Source organism: Dasypus novemcinctus, chromosome 4 (assembly GCF_030445035.2).
Source record: "Dasypus novemcinctus isolate mDasNov1 chromosome 4, mDasNov1.1.hap2, whole genome shotgun sequence".
Classification (NCBI taxonomy): Eukaryota; Metazoa; Chordata; class Mammalia; order Cingulata; family Dasypodidae; genus Dasypus; species Dasypus novemcinctus.
Window position 1 is genome coordinate 25,798,722 of NC_080676.1, and position 18,283 is coordinate 25,817,004.

At 41.8% G+C, this 18,283-nt stretch overlaps 1 protein-coding gene across 1 annotated transcript in view; it reads right to left on the reverse strand.

The window, feature by feature from the left end:
• The window catches only part of C4H3orf33 (chromosome 4 C3orf33 homolog), a 32,454-nt gene extending 16,512 nt beyond the window's left edge, over positions 1-15,942 (reverse strand). Inside the window, exons 1-2 of the mRNA XM_004454445.4 lie at positions 15,707-15,942; positions 13,652-13,711 (exon numbers count right to left, since the gene is read on the reverse strand). Coding sequence (XP_004454502.1) covers positions 13,652-13,711; positions 15,707-15,820 — 174 coding nt within the window. The 5' untranslated portion in view covers positions 15,821-15,942. The remainder of the gene's footprint in view (positions 1-13,651; positions 13,712-15,706) is intronic.
• Between the last annotated feature and the right edge of the window lie 2,341 nt (positions 15,943-18,283).

The following is an 18,283-nucleotide window of genomic DNA, read 5'->3' on the forward strand; positions in this document are numbered from 1 at the left end:
GGCAACATGTTAATAATAGGGAAAACTGTGTCTGTGGCAGGGGGAGTAAAGGTACATGGGAATACTGTACTTTCTGCCTGATTTTTCTGTAAACTGAAAACATCACTAAAGAAAAAAAATGAGTTCAAGGATTATCATATGTCCTGGCAATTCCACTCCTAACTGTATACCCAAAAGAACTGAAAGCAAGAACTCACTCAGATACTTGTACACCTCTGTTTACAGCAGCATTATTCATGATAGCCGAAAGACAGAAACAACCCAACTATTCATTAATAGATGAGTGGATAAACAAAATGTGTTATATACATCCTTTGGAATACTGTTTTGCTGTAAAATGGAATGAAGTTCTGATATACACTATCACATGGATGAACATTAAAAATGTTATGCTAAGGTAGCAGATGTGGCTCAAGCAATTGAGTACCTGCTTCCCACACGGGAGGTCCCGGGTTCCGTTCCTGGTGCCTCCTGATAAAAAAAGCAAACAACAAGGAAAACAAACAATAAAACCAATTCAGGTAAGCTGATGTGGTTCAGTGGTTGAGTACTGGCTACCCACATATGAGGTCCTGGCTTCAATCCCTGGCCCTGGTACCTAAAAAAACAAAACAAAACATTATACTAAGAGAAATAAGCCAGATACAAAAGGACAAATACTGTAGATTTCAGTTATATGAAATATCTAGAATAAGCAAATTCATAGACAGTAAATAGATCAGAGGTTATCAGGAGCTGAGGGGGAGGGGTCCAGGAGGAGAATGGGGAGTTTTTGTGAATGACAATGTAGTACGATACAGACACAGTAAATGTAGGGAATATATACACACAGAACCAATAAATCCTGCCAGTACTCTATGACACTGAAATCTCATTCAATAGCAAGAAGTAGTTAGGGAGTTCCAGGAAGACAGAATCATAGTATGCAGTCAGGACTCAGCTCTCTCATAAAAACAATGGAGAAAGGGAGAAAAGCTGTCCAAGGGACCAGCTTTGGGGATCAACAGACCAGGACAGTGCTTGCAACCCCTAGGAGGGCGAGGGACAGGGAGGCAAAGAACGTGAAATGACAACCATGAGTTACTAAACCCCCCGCTGTAGCTGGGAGACTCATCCCCCAGCTTCAAGGTGTGCAGCCGGGATATAACCCGTGGTCCACTGCAGCCAACTGAGATAGGAACAGCTGTCTTCATCTCTGGGAAAAGGGAGGATGTGGTGGATGAGGTCAGAGAATTTGGCCAGGAGAGCCCCCTTTGAATCATGGCTCTGGCCAGACTAGAAACTAGGCAAGTGGAGGTTGAAAGAAACTACCTGGTGGAAAGGTTCACCAACAATCACCATCTGCTGGCCAGCCAGGAAACTGCAAGAAAAAACTACTTTTAGGTCTCTCTTAACCCAAACTCCTGGGAGAAAATCTGTGCCCCATTAGTGAGACCCAGGTCTGATTCTGACAACTTAAGGTAGGCAATTTTAAAGGCTCAGAATAAGTTGAATCAAATATCAAAGAAGACCAGTGGGGGGGTGGGGGGTGGGAACAATAGTCAGAGAGAAATTAGTCATCAGAGTAAATTCACCTATATATTCAGATTCCTAGACATCAACAAAAAATTACAGGCCATATGAGGGAACAGGGAGAGATAGCCCAAACAAAGGGACAAAATAAACATCCTGATAAGCTACAGGATTTAAGATAACCAATCGATGATAATCACACAAATCTCCTAAATCAATTTAAATAACTGAAGAAAATATGACTAAAGAGATAAAAGATATGAAGAAGACACTGGGTGAGCATAAGGAACAATTTGAAAGCCTGAAAAGAAAAGTAACACAATGGATGAGATTAAATAATACATTAGAAGGAAGTGAATGTGGCTCAAGTTATTGGACTTCTGCCTACCATATAGGAGGACCTGGGTTCGATCCCTGGGGCCTCCTGGTAAAAAAAAGAAAAAAAGTGTACCTGCGTGGCGAGTCAGTGACCACACAGTGAGCTGAGTGCCTGCGCGGCAAGCCAGCACCTATGCAAGTGAGTCACGCAGGAAGATGATGCCACAACAAAAGGAGAGACAAAGGACAGAGTCAAGGCGAGGTACAACACAAACTAGGAACTGAGGTGGCACAAGTGACAGGGAACCTCTCTCCACATCAGAGGTCCCCAGCATCGAATCCCAGTGAATCCTAGAGGAGAAAAATGAGAAGAGAAGACAAAAAGAGAAGTAGATACAGAGGATCACATAGCAAATGGACATAGACAGCAAAAAACAGCAGGGTGGGGGGAGGAGTGGGAAAAATATATTAAAGGCACATAATAACAGATTTGAATGAATCAAAGACAGAATTAGTGATATCAAAGACAGAAGATCTGAACTTGAAAAGACAGGAGAACAGAAAAAGAATGGAAAAAATGGAACAGGGTCGCAGGGAACTGAATGACAACATGAAATGCACAAATATGCATTTGACAGTGTCCCAGAAGGAGAAGAGAATGGAAAAGTGGCAGAAAGAATATTTGAGAAAATAATGACCAAAAACTTCCCAACCCTTACGAAAGACATAAATATCAATATCCAAGAAGGACAATGCACCCCAAACAAAATAAATCTGAATAGACTACCCCAAGACATCTATTATTCAAATGACAAACATCAGGGATTAAGAAAGGATTCTGAAAGCAGCAAGAGAAAAGCAAAACATCACATACAAGGAAATCTCAGTAAGATTAAGTGCTGACCTCTCATTAAAAGCCAAGGAGGCGAGAAAAGAGTGGTATGATGTATTTAAGGTTTGGAAAGATAAAATTGCCAGCTAAAAATTCTGTATCCAGCAAAACTGGCTTTCAAAAATAAGGGTGAGTTCAAAGTCTCTACAGCCAAAAACAACAACAACAACAACAAAAAACAGATTATCTTACCAAAAGACCAGAATTACAAGAGATACTAAAGTGCTGCAGCCTGAAAGGAAAAAACAAGGGTGAGAGAGTTGGAGGAGAGGGTAGAAATGAAGATTATTAGAAAGGGTAAATTAAAGGGTAAAAAAACAGTCAATATTCAGATATAACAATAGAAAGCCAAAGGATAAAATGGATGAAGTAAATAATGCCTTTACAGTAATAACACTGAATGTTAATGGCTTGAATTCCCCAATCAAAAGACATACACTGGTAGAATGGATTAAAGAAAATGAGCCATCTCATTTTTCCATCTTACATCAGATGTAAGGACACAACCAGGTTGAAAATGAAAGGCTAGAAAAAGACATTCCACACAAATAGTAATCAAAAAAACATCTGGAATAGCGATACTAATATCAGATGAAATAGATTTTAAATGTAAAATTGTTAAAGGGATGAAGTAGGTCATTATATATTAATAAAAGGGGCAATTCACCAAGAAGAAATAACTATAATAAATATTTATGCACCTAACCTCGTGCCCCAAGATACGTGAGGCACACACAGGTGAAACTGAAGGGGGAACAGGTCTCTCTATATTAATAATAGAGTCTTCAATACACCACTCTCAGCATTGGATAGAACATCTAGACAGAGATCTAGATAAAGAAACAGACTGCTTGAATAATATGATAAATGAACTAGACCTAACATATTTATAGAGCATTATACCTCAAAACAGTAGGATATGCATTCTTTTCAAGTGTTTCTGGATCCTTCTCCAAGGTAGACCACATGTTGGGTCACAAGAAGTCTCAATAAATTTTACAAGATTGAAATTATACAAAACATTTTCTCTGATCATGATAGAATGAAGGTAGAAATCAGTAACAGATAGAAAAAGGAAAAATTTATAAATGTACAGAGATTAAACAACACATTCTTAAATAATCAGTGTGTCAAATAAGAAATTATAAGAGAATTCAGCAAATATCTCGAGACAAATAAAAACAAGGACACAATACAGCAAAACCTATGGGAGGGAAGTGGATTTGGCTCAACTGATAGAGCATTTGCCCACCATATGGGAGGCCCAGCGTTCAAACCCAGGGCCTCCTGACCCACGCACAGTGCTGATGTGCGTAAGGAGTGCTGTGCCACGCTGGGGGGGTGGGGGGGCCCTGAGTAGGGGAGCCCCAAGCACAAGGAGTACACCCCCAAAAGAGAGCCGATCCATGGTGCCACACACACAGAAAGCTGATGCGGCAAGATGACACAACAAAAAGAGACACAGATTTCCGTGCCGTAGACAAGAATGCAAGTGGACACAGAAAGCAGACAAGGGAGTGGGGGGAGAAGGGGTGAGAAATAAATAAAAAATAAATCTTAAAAAAAAAAAAAAACCTATGGGAAATTAACCTGGGGGGAACCTCTCAGTCTTCACCCCACACCTGGTGAAAGACATACTTGAAGCCAGGAGCCACCAATGGCTTATAGGTAGCTGGTTAATAAATACCAGGCTGAATCACTAGAGACCCCTGAGGTGTGCCTAAGAGTGTGTCAGACCCTCAACCCCATCACCCTGCTACCAACAGAAAGCCCAAGGTCTGAGGGGCCCCTCCCTCACTCCAGCCTTGGAAGAAGGGAGTGGCTCTATGAGTGTTAGTCCAGAAACTGGGCACGATAGCTTCATCAGTAGCTTATTTCTTCAAACCGCTGGAAAACACAGGACAGGGACCACCACCTTGCCTGACAGCAGTGGGAGCAACCACACTTTTCAAACTCAAGTCACCTTCCTAGCCCTCATTCCAGAACCTGTCCTACTACCTAAGGTTCCACATTATACCCAGGATGAACAAACTAAAGCAGCTAGCCTAGGGTTCACCCTGGAAGCTAGTGGGTAGCTTTCCAAGGAAGCTCGAGTCTACCTGCTGGGAGCAGTGCAGTGGAAGGTCCTTCAAAGACTTCACCAGCCCACTCATCTAGGGGGAGAAGCCCTGACCAGCCTAACCAAACAGGTTTCTGAAGGCTAGGGCCTGGCAAAAACAATCAAAGAGGTCACCAAAAGTTGTTCCTTATGGGATATTAATGATCCAAACAACAGGAGGCTTAACAAACCTCCTCCCTTAAACCCCCTGTCCAGCTGCAGGGATCATACCATGGGGAGGACTGGCAGATAGACTTTACCCACATGCCATCTTGCCAGGGCTCTAAGTACCTCTTAGTACTGGTAGATACTTTCACTAGGTGGGTGGAAGCGTTTCCCACTAGAAGGGAAAGAGCAAACCAGGTGGCTAAGGCCCTCCTAAAGGAAATCATTCCCAGGTTAGGACTAAGTCCCTCCAAGGTGACAACAGGTCAGCCTTTACTAGTAAAAGAAACCCAGGTCTATTGGCTGCCCTTGGAATTAAGATATCATCTTCACAGTTCCTGGAGACCCCAATCCTCAGGGAAAGCAGAAACAGTCAGTTGAACCCTGAAACAAATTCTGGCCAAACGTTGCCAGGAAACTACATCACCTTGGGCCCCCAATCTACCTGTTGCTTTGTTGAGGCTGCATATAGCTCCAAAAGACCCATTTCAGCTTAGCCACTTCAAATTGGTCTATGGGCAACCTCTCCTCACCTAGGACCTGGTACTATATCAGGAGACCCAGGAACTCACCAAATATTTTATCAACCTAGGAAAAACTCAACAAATTATCCAGGAGCTCAGGAACAAAGCCTAAAATACTTGTTCAAGAGACAAAGTTAAATAGTCTCTGTGTCAAAGCTGGTACAAAAATTGTGTGTTATTCCCTCTAACTCAAGCATAATGAAGCTTCACATAGTCTACTACATCACCCTTATTGCTAGACAGAGAGCAAGTCAGATGTGTACTTAACCCAGTACCCCATCAACACCTCCCAACACTCTTCACCTCCTTTACCCACTCAAGGTTCAGCAGCATAGGGGAGGATAAGTAAGGGACCCAAACACTTCCCAGTACCCTTGGGAATGCCCTGCTAGCTCTTATAATCCTATGCTTCTAAAAACAACTTTTGCCAACCAAAACACCCCACCAAATATGCTGCTAGAGCATGATATAGGCACACCATAAACTAGACCTCCATGGCCTGGGAGAAGCCACACCTGTCTGGAACACCCAGAGAAGCATCCGTTACACGGCCCAGGGAGCAACAGGTGTATATCGGTGCTGTCTGCTAGCAGGTTAACCAGTGAGCCAGAATTGTAAGCTCTGAAGAGGGCTCCAGCTCACCAATAACTAATCTCACATTTGCTCTACTTTAAACAATCAAGATGGAATTTTCTTTCTCTGCAGAAACAAGGCCTACCTCTCCTTCCATCTCTTTTGCACCAGTTTATGCTCACTAGTATATATCACCCCTTCTGTCTGATATGGTCCTGAAAACCTCACCCTGCCATCTCCTCTGTTTTCTCACCATACAATAACTAAAAGGGCAGTACCTCTTCTCACCCCCCTCCTAGCTACTCTAGGCATAACCACTGCCTTGGGAACTGGGGTTGGCAGTTTATACCAAACCCAACAGGTCTACCACAACCTCTCCCTAGGGTTAACCAACAGCATAGAAGAAACTAGCTGTGCCTTAAAGAAGCCCATAGAGAGCAAACAGTCTCTCTTGCTGCTGTGGTGCTGCAAAATCGTAGGGCACTAAACACGCTAACAGCAGCACAGGGAGGAACAAGTCTGTTTCTCAAGGAAGAATGCTGTTTCTATGTAAATCGCTCCAGAACAGTCCTAGACAGCACTTGAAACCTGTAAGATGAAGCCCGCCAACTTCAGGAGGACGAAGCCTCTGGTGCCTCTTACGGTCCAGAACATCACGGCTTGCCCCCTTTTTGGACCTACTTACCACTTCTTTATCCTTTTAGCGGGACCATGTATCTTCAAAATGCTAACTAAGTTTATTTCTTCTGGAATCATCACCTTCCAGAACAAGATATTAGTCATCCAGTCCCAACCATGGTGCCAAACTCCCCTTCCCTCAACCTCAATGGAATAGCCAGAGAGTTTTATAATCTATCAGGCAGGGACTACTGCCCTAACCAGCAGGTAGCAGCTACAAATGAATGACCATCACCCTTCAGCTCTCCCCTTAAAAATAAGAGTGTACGGAGAGTGGATATAGTTTGGTGGTTGAGTGCCTGCTTCCCTTGTACAAGGTCCTGCATTCAATCCCTGGTACCTTCTAAAAATAATAATAATAATAATAATAAGGGTATAAACTCTCTGAGGGGGTAGTTAAGGCAGGTTAGTATAGGGAAAAGAGAAAAAGACAAGTCACAGCAGAGACCTGCAGAGAATATGGTCATGAGACCCCACCCAGAAATTCCCTGAGGGAATTCTGCCACAAAGAATAAAGCCAGAAAGACCCTTCTGAGACACTGGCCACGAGGTTCCATTTGGAACTCTTTCCAGGGTCAAGATGAGGCCATGGAGTTTGCTCCCAGATAACCCCAAACAAAAGGCCTCATCATTGTCCCGCTGAGAGCTAACAGGTGGGGAAACCAATTAGGACAGCAAAAAGCTAGGGCTCCTCCCCCAACATTAGGAAAGGGGAGGAGTGAACAGTGGCTTTAATAAAGGCAGCCCCTTGGAAAGTGGCTATGGCTCAAGCGATTGGGCTTCTGTCTACCATACGGGAAGTCCTCGGTTCGATTCCCAGGGCCTCCTGAGGAAGGCAAGCTGGCTTGCACCATGGAGAGCTGGCAGCCTGTGCCGTGGAGAGTTGGCACAGCAAGATGACAAAACAGAGAGAGACAAGCAGACACAAAAGAAAGCATAGTGAATGGACACAGAGAGCAGACAGAGAGCATAAGCAGCAAGGGAGGGGGTAGGTAAATTTAAAAAAATAAAGGACTTAGTCAAGAAGGTGAAAAGGCAGCCCACTCAACAGAAGAAAATATTAAAAAATAAAATAAAATAAAGGCAGCCCCTCAACCCCAAATGCTCTCTCTTTGCCTGGAGGAGCCTGTATCCACATCTTGGCTGTGTACTTCTGTTCTCAATAAACTCTTTTACTGGCCCAAACAAACAAACAAAAAACAAAAAGGAAAAACCCTACAACCCTCATTGTTTACATAAAAAATAAGAAAGAGCTAAAATCAAAGACCTCATTGCACACCCAGAGGAAACAGAAAAGGAAGAGCAAACTAATCCCTAACCAAGATGATAGAAAGAAATAATAAAGATCAGAGCAGAAATAAACGAAATTGAGAACAACAACAAAAAAAGGAGAGATTCAACAAAATCAAAAGTTAGTTCTTTGAGAAGAATAATGAAATCAACAAACCCTTAGTTAGACTGACAATGGAAAAAAAAGAAAGAAGATGCGAGTAAATAAAATCAGAAATGAGAGGGGGTACATTACTACTTACCCCACAAAAATAAGAAAGATCCTAAGAGGATACTATGAACAACTGTATGCCAAAAAACTAGACAATGTAGACAAGATAGATGAATTCCTAGAAACAGATGAAAAACCTACACTAACCCCAGAAGAAACAGAAGACCTCAACAAACCAATCACAAGTAAAGAGATTGAAACAGTCATCAAAAGCCCAGGACCAGATGGTTCACAGGTGAATTCTACCACACATTCAGACAATCTAATACAATCTTGCTCAAGCTCTTCCAAAAAATTGAACAAGAACACTACCAAACTCATTCTATGAGGCCAACATCACCCTAATACCAAAACCAGATAAAGATACTATGAAAAAAGAAAATTACAGACAAACATCTCTAATGAATATAGATGCAAAAATCCTCAAGAAAATACTTGCAAACTGATCCAAAAGGATATTAAAAGAACGAAACATCACATGATCCTCTCCATTGACGCAGAAAAGGAGTTTGACAAAATGCAGCATCCTTTCTTAATAAAAACATTCCAAAAGATAGGAATGGAAGAAAGCTTTCTCAATATGGTAAAGTGCATATATGAAAAACCTACAGCTAGCATAGTACTCAATGGTGAAAGACTGAAAGCTTACCAACACATCAGAACAAGACAAAGATGCCACTGTCATTACCGGTATTGTGCTAGAGGTTCTAGTTAGAGCAATTAGGCTAGATAAAGAAATAAAAGGCACTCAAAAAAGAAAGAAAGAAATAAAACACTATTCACTGATGATATGATCCTATATCAAGAAAATCCTGAAAAATCCACAACAAAGCCACTAGAACTATTAGACAAGTTCAGCAAAGTAGCAGGATACAATATTAACAAGCAAAAGACAGTAGCATTTCTGTATACTACTAATGAGCAATCTGAGGAGGAAATCAGAAAAAAGCTTCCATTCATAATAGTAACTAAAAGAATTAAATATTTAGGAATTAACTTAACCAAGGACATAATGGACTTATAGTCAGAAAACTACAAAATATTGCCAAAAGAAAATTTTAGAAGACTTAAATAAATGGAACAACATTCCATGTTTGAGGACTAGAAAACTAAATATTGTTAAGATGTCAATTTTATCCAAACTGATTTACAGATTCAATGCAATCCAATAAAAATCCCAACAGTCTTTTTTGCAGAAATGGAAAAGCAATTATCAAATTTATTGGAGAGGTAAGTGGCCCCAAATAGCCAAAAGTACCTTAAAGAAGAATGAAGATGGAGGACTCTCACTTCCTAACTTTAAAGCATATTACTTAGCTATAGTGGTAAAAACAACATGGTACTGGAGTAAAGACAGACTAATGGAATGAATCAAGAACTCAAATATAGACCCTCACATCTATGATCAAATGGTTTTTTTTGTTTGTTTGTTTTTAAGATGTTTTATTTATTTATTTCTCTCCCCTCCCCCTTCCCCCAGTTGTCTGTTCTCTGTGTCTATTTGCTAGGTCGTCTTCTTTGTCCGCTTCTTTTGTCAGCGGCACGGGAATCTGTGTTTCTTTTTGTTGCGTCATCTTGCTGTGTCAGCTCTCCGTGTGGGCGGCGCCATTCTTAGGCAGGCTGCACTTTCTTTCGTGCCGGGCGGCTCTCCTTACAGGGTGCACTCCTTGCACATGGGGCTCCCCTACACTGGGGGACACCCCTGTGAGACACAGCACTCCTTGCACGCATCAGCACTGCGCATGGGCCAGCTCCACACGGGTCAAGGAGGCCCGGTGTTTGAACTGCAGACCTCCCATGTGGTAGACGGATGCCCGAACCACTGGGCCAAGTCCGCTTCCCTGATCAAATGGTTTTTGACAAGGCAGTCAAGCTCTCCTACCTGGGGCAGAAGAGTCTATTCAATAAATGGTGCTTGGAGAACTGGCCATAACCAAAAGAAAGAAAGAGGACCCCTATCTCATACCTTATAGAAAAAATTAACTCAAAATGGATCAAGGACCTAAATATAAAAGTGACAGCCATAAAACTCCGAGAAGAAAATATGGGAACATATCTTCAAGATCTTGTAGTAGGTGGTATTTCTGAAACCCTACACCCAAAGCACGAGCAACAAAAGCAAAAATAAATAGGTCCTCATCAAAATTAAACTCTTTTGTTCTTCCAAAGATGTTGTCAAGAAAGTGAAAGGCAGCCTACTCAAAGGTAAAAAGTATTTGGAAACTACATATCTGATAAGTGTTTGATATCCACATTATATAAAGAGATCATACAACTCAACAATAAAAAGATAAGCAACCCAATTTAAAAAATGGGCAAGAGACTTGAATAGACATTTCTCCAAAGAGGAAATACAAATGGCCAAAATGCACATGGAAAATGTTCAACATCACTAGCTGTTAGGGAAATGCATATTAAAATTACAATCAGATATCATTTCATACCTCAAAAGAATGGCCATTATGAAAAGAAAAAAAACAAAACAGAAAACTACAAGTGCTGGAAAGGATGTGGAGAAATAGGAACACTCCTTCACTGTTGGTGGGAATGTAGAATGGTATAGCCTCTGTGGAATACAGTTTGGCAGTACCTCAAGAAGCTGAATATAGAACTGTCATAACCTAAAGTAAGGGGGAAATGGAAAGGAGAAATGAGTTTATAAGGCTACGAGTTTCTAAAAAAGAGTCTGGAGGCTGGCAGAAGGTTTGCCCTCATGCACAACTGAGCAGAGTCAGAGAGACAGATAAAGCAGATACAACCCCCAGATATTGGTTCCTTTGAGGGCTAAAGAGACCCATGGGAGTTATGGTCATGGCCGATGGGGTTAACTACCAGGGCAGATGGCCCCTCTTTGGAAATGGTGTTTATGTGTGATGAATCTGGACTCAGATGGGATCTCCCTTCATAAGACTTTCATGCTAATGTGCTGGAGGTGCAGTTAATGTTGGGGTTTAAGATATATTTAGGGGATTTGAATCTCTGGACTGACAATGTGATAGCCAGATCCTGAGCCTCAACAGACTCCAGCACCTACAATCTGATTTATTGGACTTACCACACTCAGCTAAGATGGAGGTGAAGAAGGACAACCACCACACCATGGAGCCTAGAGTGATTACAACTGAAAATGGGAGGATTGCATCCAGCATCCAGGTGGAATCTGAGCCTCCTCTTGACATAAAGGTGCAATGGACACAACCAATCCAGTGTCCACATAGAAGAGGTGGCATTGGATTGGGAAAAGTGGACATGGTGGACGATGGGTATGGGGAAAGGCAGGAAGAGATGAGAGGTGGAGGCATCTTCGGGACATGGAGCTGCCCTGGATGGTGCTTCAGAGGTAATCACCGGACATTGTAAATCCTCACAGGGCCTACATGATGGAATAGAGGAGAGTATGGGACATGATGTGAACCAATGTATATGAGGTGCAGAGGTGCCCAAAGATGTACTTACCAAATCCAATGGATGTGTCATGATGATGGGAACGAGTGTTGTTGGGGGGGGGGAGAGGGGGGGTGGGGGGGTGGGGTTGAATGGGACCTCACATATATATTTTTAATGTAATATTATTACAAAGTCAATAAAAAATAAAAAAATTAAAAAAAAAAAAAAAAAAAGAACTGTCATAAGATCCAGCAATCCTTTTACTAGGAATATATTCAGAAGAAATGAAAGCAAGGATGTGAACTGTGCAAATCACCAACATTCATAGCAGCACTATTCACAATTGCTAAAATATGGAACCAGCCCAGGTGCCCAACAGTCAATGAATGGAGAAACAAAATGTGGTATGTACACACAATGGAATACTACTTAGCTGTAAGAAGAAATGAAATAGGGATGCATATGACAACATGGATGAACCTAGTGGATGTTATGTTGAAATAAGCCAGACACAAAAGGACAAATACTATGTGGGCTCACTAATACGAACTAAATAAGATGAGTAAACTCACAGAGGTAAACTTCAGCATATAGGTTACTAGGAAGTAGGTGGGTTGAGAATGAGAGCTGATGCTTAACATATGTAGCATTATTAATAAAGTTAATTGTAAAAGTGTGGAAATTAATAGCATTGAGAGTAACACATTATAATGAGTATAACTAACACTGCTGATTTATATATGTGATTGTGGCTGAAAGGGGTAGTACATGGAAGTAGATGTCAATTGAAAGGAAACTAGAGAATAATCTAGGGACTGTATAACACTGATTTCAGGGGTGGGTGAAGATTGTAGTTAATATTATGAATATAGAATGCTTTTCTTTTACAAATTAGTAAGAATATAGTGATACATGGGAAAATTATAACTAATGTAGCATACTATTATGTTAATAGTAATACTGTAATATTTTTGAGGCAATGGCATGAAGGTATTTTTTCAGTACGAAGGGACAACAATAGGGGGTATAAGGAGGTATGGGATTTTTCCGTTTGGAGCAATGAAAACATTCTAAAACTGAGATGATGACAGCACAACTCTATGATGAAATTGAAAGCCACTGAGTATAAATTTTGAATGGATTGTACAAAGTATGGGGCTGTATAACACAGGGAATCAGTGGTAGATGATGGACTGTGGTTAACAGGACAAATATGAGATAGTTTTGTCCTGAATGATAACAAATATATAATATAGGGTGTTAATAATTGGGTAGGTTGGGGGGAAAATACACCAAATGTAAGATATGGGCTATAGTTAGTAGTAATATTTTGACGATGCTCTCTCAGTTTGTAAGAAATGTTTCACAATAATGAAAGGTGTTGGTAGTGGGGAGATACATGGGAGACTTGCATGATGATATGCATGCTTTGTTTTGCAAATTCAAAATTTTTACTATACATTTGTTTATATATGTTCATGTATGAATGATATACTTCAATAAATTTTATTTTTAAAAAAGAAGTGGTTATATAAAATATACTTTTAAATCTTGAATTATCAAATGGATATCTTTGTCTATTATTAAAACATTATTTAAAGGACAAGAAATATGTTAACTGACAGCATAAACTGTTCAATACTAAGGGACATAATTCAATTGTAATCCAATTCTAAAACCACTATGGAAAACAATGTTGAAATAATCTGCAAAGCCCAATAAGCAAATTTAGTATTATACCATTCTAGCAAGCTAAATCCTTTTCAGAATCCTTTTTAAGCATGAAAAAATGTGATTATGGAAATGAAAGCTGTGTAATTACTTTCCATAAAATCCTGTAAATCTACTACTTTTAAAACAAGATCTTAAAATGTCTATTGTTCTACAATACTATTTAAAAGCTTACAGCATGAATAATAAAATGATATATTGCTTGATCATTTTATTGGGGATAAAGTAACTGTCCAGTGCTTATTATACTGCTGTTTCATTTTTTAACTTACCAGTCGAACACTTCTTAGAAGTAACATTATTCCAACTATGGCCATTCCAGTACTGATGTTCTACAGAAAGATATTTCATGATTAATTCTTACTAATTATTATTCACAATTAGTGAAAGTACTAATTAGTAGGGGGGAAAAGAAGACTGTCTTCCCTATATCTAAGTGTTCAAATAACACACATACTTTAATTCTTAAAAAAAAAACACTTAATTTTTTTCCACCCACCTGTTAATCTTCCCTTCTTTTAACTTCTACAATATTTCCAATCTGTTCTAAGCAATCTGGCATGCACAATAATTATATACATATATAAAAAATGTATTTTTCTCTATTGATTGTATTACTTTAACCATGAGTTCGTTAGATGCACACTTCTTGTGCAATGCCCACAGCAACTCAAATAAACCTGAGTCAATGGTGGGAACTTAAGTTATTTGGTAGAATACCTTACCAGTAAAACCTTAAAAATAGCCATTAAGAAAGATATGTGCATAAATGGTTGGAAAAACTTAGCGATGTTTTTAAAGTGCTTCATTTAAACTGAAATAAAAATCACAGGAGTTTGAAAATAAGAATCCTGCAAATTCCTCAAAAAGAGTAACAATCTAACATACTTTCCTTCAAAAACTACAAGTCAGTACATAAGAAATGAAGTTGAAAATATACACAAGGGCACATTCTTTGGGTTCTATGGTTAGTTATTTGGAATAATATAGCTGTGTGATAACTTATTCCTCCAGCATGCCTTCAGAGATCATTTTAAAATTTGAAATAGCCTGTGCATTCACTCCTGCTTAAATGGAAGAAACAAGAGCTGGTCAATTAACACATATAGGACTACCTACCATTCATTAATAATACAAATATTTGTCTAGCACTTACTAAGTGGCAGGCATTACTTTAAGGACTAGAGCTATAGCAATGAATGTAACCACATATGGCCCTAGCCCTTGTGTTGCTTGGCTAGGGAGCCAACAGGTAACTCATTCTACCCAATTTCTCAGCAGAATTTAACAAAATTAATCACTCTTTCCTTCTGAAAACATTCTCTTCACTTGGCTTCTGGGACATCCCTTTCCTGACATTCCTCCTCCCTCACTGTCTGCTCCTTCATAGCCTTTGCCAACTTCTTCTTGCTCCCATATTCTAAATGTTATAGAGTATCTCAGGTCTCAGTGCTAGGCCTTCTTTCTGTAGCTTTTTTCTCTTACTCCAAGATGTCATCCGGGGCCATGACTTTAAATACTACTTAAGGTTTATGAGGCTTACTCTGAGTTATATGTCCAGTTCTCACCTTCCTTCAACAAGTCACCTATATACAGCTGCCTAGACCCTCTGTTTAGAACTTTAATGAGCATCTTCAATTTCACACATCTGGGTTTAGAAGTCTAATAAGCATCTTCAAGTTCACAGGTCCAAAAGGTTCTTTAGATTTTCCCAAATTACTGACCCCAACTCCTTCTCCATTTCTGCAGCTATCACCACTACCCACCCAGCGACAGTGCCTTGGTACTCTATTTGTCTCGCACCCGAGACCCAATCCTACCACTGCCGGTGCTCCTAATCACCATCCTCTGTCCTGGACTGCAGTCACGTAAAGGAGCTCCCTGCTTCCTTTTCTAGAGCTCTAGGGCATAAAGTCTAGTATCCGCTCAGCAGCCAGAGTGGTCTTTTAAAACATAATCACACGTTCCTCCCCTGCTCAAACTCCAGTGCCTTTCGCCTCACTCATCAAACAACACCCCAAACCCCTCCCACGGCCGACCGGACCTGTTCTCACTCTCCTGCCACCTCCCCAACTGTTCTAATGGACCTGCTGGGGCCCCTAAGCTGCGCGGAGTCTTGCTGTCTGCGACGTCCCCTGAGTCCAGCGGGTTCCTTGCAGGAATTGGACACACGCGACTCTCGCGATGCCGCCCTCCCCGCCCCACACCCCCGCGGGCCTCAGTCCCTCAAAGGCACCGCAGCCCGCGGCTTCGCCGGGACTCGTCTCGCGGTCTCGCTCCGCGCAGCCCTGCGCCCACCACCTGCCCGGAAGGCGGGGCTGCGGTACCCGGACGAGGCGCAGGTGGTCGTCCGCCCACTGCGAGATCTGCGCCACCACGTTGGGCGCCGCTCGGTCCCGGTCCGGCGTCGGCGGGGAGGACGCCGCGGGCCGCGCCGCCATGTTCCCGGCCTCGCGGGAGCCTGCTCCGCGCTCCTCCGGCAGCAGGGGGCGCCGCCGCCTCCCGCGGCGGGTATCGGGGGGCCTCCGCGCACCCAGGGCGGCAGGGGGCTCTGCACGCGCGCCATCGGCGGGGTTCCCTTCCCGGCAGCCTCGCGGTAACTGCGGAAACTAACTAGCTTCTGTGGTCGGCTGTGGGCGGTCCTCCCAGCCCCAGCTACAGGGGATCTTAACAGTGACCTCTGGGCGTTTAGTCTGGGTTTCTCACAGCGCGGGTGACTGCTGCGGAGCAGGTATAGGACTAGAGGATTCCCGGGCCCCACTTCTGGAGTGATTATCAGATTGTGACTTAAAGCGGCCCAGCCGCAGTTGGGTTTCCCCACGTGCCACACAAGAAAGGGAATTGAAATAATGCATTCCTTCTAAATGTTCCCAAATATAACAATATGCAGATTCCTTATATTTGAATTGTGCTTTAAAGATTTTCGAGTTGCTTTGTTCATTGACTAAATGTGGGAGCTGTTGTATTCAAGAATCAAGGGTTAATGTATTTTAAAATAAATCGAGTACAGAATAGTGCATATGATATGGGTAACATATATGTAGAAACAAATTGTGTGTGTGTACCGCGAAAGGCAATGCAAGAAACCTTTAACAGTGATTATCCATGGGGAGAGGGAAAGAGGGCGAGAATGGGAGGGAAACTTCACTATCTGACCCTCTGTCCAAATAGAACATTTTGCAATGATGGAAATGTTCTATATTTGCATATCTAATTCAGTAGCCAATAGCTACACATGACTGTTGAACTCTTGAAATGTGTTTAGTGCAACTGAAGAACTGAAATTTTAATTTATTAATTTTATTTAATTTAAAAAGTCACATGTGGCTATTGGTTACTTTATTGGACAGCACAGGTATACTTTTGGAACTTTTTTTATGTCAGGATTACTATGTACCAGAGGCACTGTGCTAAGTGCTTTTCTTTATAATTCCCTTGCTCCTCACAGCAAACTTATGAGGTAGATGTTATTGTTAATACCAACTTTATTGAGGAAGTATGCAGAGTGATTAAGCAACATAGCCGAGGTCCTCTGGCCAAGAAGTGGTGAGCTGGGATATTGTGCCAGGATTCAGCACAGCATGTTGGCTCAGACTGTGCGTTTAACCACACATGGCTTTCCATAAAGACAATCAGCTAAACTTCAAAATATCCCTATACATTTCCAGTGCGGGTGGAACACAAATGATATTGGGGAAAATACAGCTAAAAAGATACATCATAACCAAAATCTTTTTTTTTTTTTTTTAAGATTTATTTATTTATTTAATTTCCCCCCCTCCCCTGGTTGTCTGTTCTTGGTGTCTATTTGTTGCGTCTTGTTTCTTTGTCTGCTTTTTGTTTCTTTGTCCGCTTCTGTTGTTGTCAGCAGCACAGGAAGTGTGGGCGGCGCCATTCCTGGGCAGGCTGCACTTTCTTTTCACGCTGGGCGGCTTTCCTCACGGGCGCACTCCTTGCGCGTGGGGCTCCCCCACGCGGGGGACACCCTTGCGTGGCACGGCACTCCTTGCGCGCATCAGCACTGCGCATGGGCCAGCTCCACACGGGTCAAGGAGGCCCGGGGTTTGAACCGCGGACCTCCCATGTGGTAGACGGACGCCCTAACCGCTGGGCCAAAGTCCGTTTCCCCATAACCAAAATCTTTAATCAATATTGCAACTGAAAACAAAAGTCCTGTGTATTAATAGTATTGTATAGCTTTAAGTAATAACTGGAAATAAGATTTTTTTTTATTCATGGGCTATCATTTGCCTAATTCCTTTCCTTTTGCTTTTCTAAGGCCCTGTATCTCTTAACTCCTTTCTCTTTTTTTTAAAGATTTATTTTTTAGTTTTATTTATCCCCCCACACACACCACCTGTGCTCACTGTCTGCTCTCTGTTCATTCGCTGCCTGTTCTTCTATGTCTTCTCATCTCATCTTCTCTTTAGGAGTCACTGGGAACCGATCCTGGGATGTCCAACATGGGAGAGAGGCACCCAATCCCTTGAGCCACCCCAGCTCCCTGGTTTGTTGCCTTTCCTCTGTGTCTCTTTTTTGTTACGTCACCTTGTTGTGTAAGTCCACAGCACGGGCCAGCTCGCTGCAGCGCAGGCCAGCTTCACCTTCACCAGGAGGCCCAGAGAACCGAAAGCGGGGCTCTGCATATGGTAGACGGGAGCCCAATCACTTGATCCACATCTGCTTCCCTCTTAACTCCTTTTTGCTCCCACTGTCTCTGTCCTAGTTGAAGACAGTCCAGTCCAAATTCTGCCTACTTTTCAATCCAAAGAGTTTTTTCTGTGCTTCAGATACCCTACTGGGTGTCTCCGAGGCCTCTAGATTTCTCGAAGTGTCCTTCCTAATAATATTTGAATAAAAATATTTCATCAATTTCCCTACTCAGCATTGATGTGAGAAGTGTG